At 51.8% G+C, this 6,495-nt stretch overlaps 1 protein-coding gene across 1 annotated transcript; it reads left to right on the top strand.

Annotated features, from left to right (window-relative positions):
• Positions 1 to 1,345: 1,345 nt before the first annotated feature.
• Positions 1,346 to 2,350, top strand: GPR6 (G protein-coupled receptor 6). Its single transcript, XM_072857880.1, has one exon. It carries the CDS (start codon positions 1,352 to 1,354, stop codon positions 2,348 to 2,350), a length of 999 nt encoding a protein of 332 aa, XP_072713981.1. The 5' UTR covers positions 1,346 to 1,351.
• The last annotated feature ends 4,145 nt before the right edge of the window (positions 2,351 to 6,495 follow it).

Here is a 6,495-nt window from a genome sequence, read left to right on the forward strand (position 1 = left end):
TGTTTAGCCTGCAGGAGGACGCGGATGGGGATGGATGTAATGAATGCTGACATTAATTCCCTTTGAATGTGCCCACCTTTCACCGTGCGTGGCCTGCGTGCCTTCTTAATTTGGACTGTCCAAGGCAGTGAACACATTTTCTTCTAATGAACTTTTCAAAATTGCCTCTAAATGGTTTGCATGCTGTTCCCATAACCGAGAGGTCATCGTATTTCCACGTTCTTTTGATCAGCAGTTACAGAACAACGTGCCCTCCCAGACGGCCGGGGTGGGGGGGCACCTTTTGGCTCGTCCCCTTGGTGCTAGGAGAGCCACGTTGCTGCGGGTGGAAACTGCCTGCTGCCCACGGATACTGGGTTTGGTAGCGATTGGCACGGGACAATCGCTTTGCTTCATCGATTCGCAGGCTTTAGAGGGGAAACACACTGGCTGCCGGTGCACTGCGAGACACAAGGGGCGAGACAAGGAGAGAGCCGGTATTTTTTATGCCCGTGCAGCTGGGTCTTCTCTGGTTTGACCTTATCATTTTGGGGGGCCCTCAGCAAATAGCGCGGATGCTATCGCTGGTGAACAGATTGCTAGCCCTAGAGCCTATATCGTCCGGAGGGGGTAAGGGTGAAGCGGGCTTTTCCGCAGCGACGTGCAGCGCTGTTGGGAAGCGTTCGTCTTCGGCGGCGTCCAAAGCCGCCCGCGGGGTTCAGAGCCATCACGGCAAGCGCCGCACGCACACGGACCTTGCCGGACTCTCCCCGCGGACGCGCTGCGGACGGCGCTCGAGGCGGGAAAACCTGCGGGGGAAAAGCAGCAGCGGGAGAGGGGCGAGGGGCGGAGGAGCGCTCCTCCCGCCCGGCCGCTCGCTCCCTCCTTCTCCGCTCCTGCCCCCGAGCAAGCCCTCCGCCGCCGGGGCCCTGCTGCGCCCAGCGGGAGCCGGGCGGGGAGCGCTGGCCGGCGACGACCCTCCCGCCCCAGCGCGACGCAGCGACCCAGCGCGCCGCCCCGCCGGAGACCACCCCGCGCCCCCCGCGCCCCGGCCCGGGCTCCCCCCGCGCCCCCGCCCCACGGCGGCCGCCGCCCCCCTCCCCCTCGCCGGCGGCCCGCCGCTGACGTCAGCGCCGCGCGGCCCGGCCCGCCCCGGCGGCCGCCCGCTCCCGCCAAAGCCGCGCCGGGCAGCGGGCGGGGCGGGGCGGGGCGGGGCGGGGCGCGGGGGCGGCCGGGCCGGCGGGAAACTTCTCCGCGTTCAGCACCACAGACAGGGCGGGCGCGGCGCCGCCGCCCGGCATGCGCGCCCCGCCGCCCCGCCGCCCCCGCTCCCCGCCTCTGCCCCCGCACAGCCGCGGCGGCCCGGGCGGCGATGGAGGCAGCGGCGGCCCTGAACGAGAGCGGAGCGGCCGCCCCGCGGCTGCCGGCCGGCGGCGGCGGCGGCGGCGGCAACGCCTCGCTGGAGCTGTCGTCGCGGCCCCCCGCGCCCGCCGCCCTCAACCCCTGGGACGTGATGCTCTGCGTCTCCGGCACCGCCATCGCCTGCGAGAACGCCCTGGTGGTGGCCATCATCTGCTACTCGCCCGCCCTGCGCACCCCCATGTTCGTGCTGGTGGGCAGCCTGGCCACGGCCGACCTCCTGGCCGGCCTCGGCCTCATCCTCAACTTCGTTTTCCAGTATGTGATCCGCTCCGAGACGGTCAGCCTGCTGACGGTGGGCTTCCTCGTCGCCTCCTTCGCCGCCTCCGTGAGTAGCTTGCTGGCCATCACGGTCGATCGCTACCTCTCCCTCTACAACGCCCTCACCTACTACTCGGAGAGGACGGTGCTCTGCATCCACACCATGCTGGCGGGGGCCTGGGGGGTCTCCCTCTGCCTGGGGCTGCTGCCCGTCCTGGGCTGGAACTGCCTCCACGACCGCGCTGCCTGCAGCGTCGTCAGACCCTTGACCAAGAGCAACGTGACGCTGCTGTCCGCCTCTTTCTTTCTCATTTTCCTCATCATGCTCCATCTCTACATCGAGATCTGCAAGATCGTCTGCAGGCATGCCCACCAGATAGCTCTCCAGCAGCACTTTCTGACTGCTTCGCACTATGTTGCCACCAAAAAAGGAGTCTCTACCCTCACTATAATCCTCGGGACTTTCGGGGCCAGCTGGCTGCCTTTTGCCATCTACTGTGTGGTGGGGGATCCCGACTACCCTTCCGTGTACACGTACGCCACGCTTCTACCCGCGACCTACAACTCCATGATCAACCCCATCATTTACGCCTACAGAAACCAGGAAATCCAGAAGTCCATGTGGGTGCTCTTCTGCGGCTGCTTTCAGGCTAAAGTGTCCTTTCGCTCCCGGTCCCCCAGCGATGTCTGAGTGACTTTTATCTCTGCCGTACCGCACCGAGTGACAATCTACCCAGTGAACGATTACAGTGCCTGTTCTAAACTTCAAACTACGTCGTGAAGTCGTTGGAAACATGCTTAAGTATTAGCACTTTATACATGTTTGTATCTCTGAGAGTGGTTCGGGGTATGGAGTTTTGGGTTCCGTGGGGGAAAAAAAAAAAGTGGTTGTATATAAATTTGCACATCACATTTGTAAAGTGAAGACATTCCGATACCGCTTAATTATAGCACCTTATTTCTAGCTGCTGACCTGCCAAAACAGTGTTGCCTTTCTGAAGGGCAGAGAGAAAGAAAGTTGTGTTTCTGTTGTATTTGTGTGTGTGTGTGTGTGTGTGTTGGGGGGGTGTGTATGTGTGTATGTGTGTATCTATACTTTGCTGCACAATATTGATAAATTATAACATTTTGTATACAAATAAAAACATGTAAGACGTAATATAACTTTGTGTGTTTAGATGCTTTTAGAAATAGGGGAGCTGGCAAATTTGCCAGTTGAGCAAAGTCTCTTTGTTTACTTTTGAAAGCTCCCCGTGTAATTCCGCCTAAAGAGCTCATCATTCACTATGGAGATGAAATACTGCACCAAGAAAGGCACCTTCCTGCTTGCTTGTTTGTTCTCTTCTTTAGTCTGGCAAAGAGACGGTAACGAAGAGCACGAACTCCTTTTTATTCTCCAGCAACCAAAGAAACAAAAAGCCCAGTCAAATAGGCTGCTAATTACAGTTATTTGCCAGGTTTCCAACAGCTTTCATCTTCAAGTTAGAAGTTAGCCCTTTATGATAATGCTCCATTAAAAAGTTACCAAACTGTGGGGAAAAATCAGACTTTAAGCTGGGCTCTTTTTTTCCTCTTTGAGTCTAACGCTGGAGGGGAAAAAAGAAAAAAAAGTCACAGTCTTCTTTCCTAAAAGCCAGTAAAATGCCACAATAAATTGACTGTCCTTATCATCCACAGTTCTGAGAGGAACCTGAATTGTTTCTCCCCCTCCTTTTTTTTTTGGACTGCATGCTGTAGAAAAATCATTTAAGTGCATCTTTGCTGTCTGCCTGTCTCAGAGCAGTATACAGTTTTCTGATAATCCCACGGCTTAGTGGCTTCAAAGAGCCCATCAGAGGCCAGTGTTGTTCAGAGTTCAGAAATACTTCTTCACTCAGGTTCAAATTCACTGACAACTGATTTATTTAGAGCGATAACACGCACGGCAGATTTCAGAAGCAGTGTGGCTGCTTATTTATTTATAGTTATGCTACATTTACATCCTGGTTATGTTCTAGTTTATCACTATCATTTCAATTTGTATTTAAGGGCTGAAACAGATTACTTTTATGTGCTTAGTACCATATAAAAAGTTTGGACTAATGTGTTTCCCAGCTTATGACTGGCAATGCATCAAGCATTTTCCTGCTGGAGCAGCTGGGGCCACAAGGATCCAACAAGCTTCAGCGAGGCTGTGAATCACTAATGCTGTATTCATGTGAGTGCAAGTACTATGAAAACCAGTATCATTTCACTGATTATACAAAGATATTTCATTTTTTCAAAACCCTGTATTCCAGACTCTGCTAGCCCCCTTATTTTTATCAATTCTAATACTCACAAATGTGACATAGTAATTGATGAATGCCTTCAGGCACGCAGTTCGTCACAGCACTGTTGCAGTGATGTTACAAATATTATTTAAACCAGATCTTACCATAGGTCAAAAAGCTGTTCGGTTTAAGAACTCTGAAGTTGCTAGTGAGACAGATTTTTTTTCCCCCCTCTTTTAAGCCCTCATCTCATACGCTACGTCTAAGCTAGTAAATAAAAGAGGGCAAGGCCTGCCCTCTAGCCCTGCGGCCGGGTGGCACAGAGCGTGCCTAAGCTCTTTTCCCCTTGCAAAGCCAGGGACCAAACTGCTGCCTGGAGCATCCTGGCCCTGCTCTAGTAACCTGCGTAGCCTCAGCCAAAGATGCTGCATCACCCACAGTAGTAACTGCTGAGAGAAAAGACCAGCGAGTGCCTCGAACTGGTGAAATATGGCAAAACTTTCTGGTAAAACTGGAAAACTTGCCATCTGCTAGGCTTTAGTCTCATAAACCTTTGTCATTCCTGTGTGGAGCGCAGTAAAAGTGCAGGGCAGGGTTGCCATCGGTTCCCTTCCTGAGTGTTTCCTGCCGACGGCACTCCACACCGGGACGCAGGTCCTCACACCCCGGCACTGACCCTGCACCCGGGTGTGAGGTGCTGAGTAGGACCCGAGCAGGCTCCTGGGAGCCCTGTGCAGGCTCTGAAGACCAGTATTGGCTCTAAAAGCCCCTAGGAGAAATTTCTTATGTGTACTTTTAGACCCTGAAGTTAGGGAGACAGAATCTGCTAGAGACCACCCCTGATGCTGCCTCCCTCCATTAACTCTGTCAGGAACTGGGCAGCAGGGATTTTCACCATAAATTCATTAAGCAGTGACAACCTGTATAAAAATTAGGTATGGAAAACTTAGATGGATAGAATCCTACTTCAGTAATAAACCACTTAATCCAGGAGTGAAAAGGACTTAGGTGAGTTACTTTTCCATTTTTAGCCCAACACGCTATTTGCTTTGTTTCATTTTTTTACTATATGACCGCATTTTCAGTTTAGCACTTTCCCCAATGATTTACTATATCTACAAAATAAAGCTGGATCCCTCCTGTTAAAAATGTGATGCTTTTAAGGTATTTATTTCCCTGAGCATTCTTCCCCTCTGCTAGGAAGTAAATTTGGGTTACAGTGATCTTAGCCATTCATTTTGTTGGGACAATATAACTCTGGGGTTTTTTCCTATATACCACGTTCAGAAAGCTTTTGCTGACTCGTAATTTCTGGGAAAGACTAAGGCAAAAGAGGAGAGAGTATTTTGATGGGTTTTGGTTGGTCCTGAGAGTGGAACTGACATCAACCCACTTGCAGTAAAATACAGCCTTTCATTTCCAAAGTGAGTGCTGATCTGCAGGGATACCTGAGCAGAATAACATGAAGCAGGCTACATAATCTCTTGTCTCCCCAGATAACATCTCACTGTAGAAAAAGAAGAGCCGCAATTCCTGATGGAGGAAGGCCAGGAATTGTGTATAGCATGATGCCTATATTTTCCCTGCTGACTTTTTTATCAAAACAGCAGACATTTATTTGAGAAAATGGTGTTACCTTTCCAGTATCTGGACCCACAAACTCATTCTGCTGTCAGATGATGGCACTTTTACCTTGGTCGTGAAATGATTTGTGGAAGAGAAGAATTCCTGGAGCCCCCATTGCCAGTGCATCACCGTGACCCCCACGCAGCCCCGATGGGGAGCCAGCTAGGGGGACAACCATGTACTGGGTCTGCTCTTGTATTTCCAAAAGTCAATGGGCAGCTTCGCCTGCCTAGAGACTGCAGAACTGCAATAGCAATTGCCATTGCCACTGGGAGCACGGAGCTTTCCTTGTCCCTGCGGGCCCGTGTGCCCAATGGTTTTTACGTTCTCACGTCAATGGTGCGGTCTGTGAGGGGAGGAAACACACACTGAGTTAGGTGCAAGGATCAGGCCCAATGTTTGGTAATGATATATTATATATAGCCTTTACTGAAAATGGAAGTGAGGTTTCCTGCTTTACCACCCTTAAAAATTCTTTGGCTTATTCTGAAGTAGATAAAATAATGTCAATCTTGGTCTAAAGAGCTCCCAGCCTGCTCCCACTAAAACCAGTGATGCTCTATTGCACATCAGCCAAGATAATGACAGTATCTCGCTATAAAAAATTACCATTTTGAGGCAGGAAGTCCTTGGCCTCAGCTCCAATTTTCATTAGAAACAAATGGTTTATTACTAACCTTGAAAATCTCACAGGACTTGCAGTGCCTTGAAAGGCCAGATCCTGGCAATTTGGCTAGCGTGAAGTAGCTCTCTCTGTGATTAGCTCCCTCATTTCGGCGGGAGCAATTACAGAAAGAAGAGCACAGCTCTGGTGAGGAAGGCCTGGTCGGGAGCCGGGCTGAAAGCCCCCACGCCGCTTGATTTTCTGTGGGGCTTCTGCCGACATCAGTGGTGTAACGGTGGAAACGAGACCGACTCTGCAGGCTGCTTGGTATGAGTCACTGTATATTAAAAAGCC

The sequence above is a fragment of the Ciconia boyciana genome, chromosome 3, assembly GCF_034638445.1.
Source record: "Ciconia boyciana chromosome 3, ASM3463844v1, whole genome shotgun sequence".
Classification (NCBI taxonomy): domain Eukaryota; kingdom Metazoa; phylum Chordata; class Aves; order Ciconiiformes; family Ciconiidae; genus Ciconia; species Ciconia boyciana.

Excerpts from the sequence above, each read along its gene's own strand:
- GPR6 (XM_072857880.1), top strand. The coding sequence starts at position 1,352 with ATGGAGGCAGCGGCGGCCCTGAACGAGAGCGGAGCGGCCGCCCCGCGG.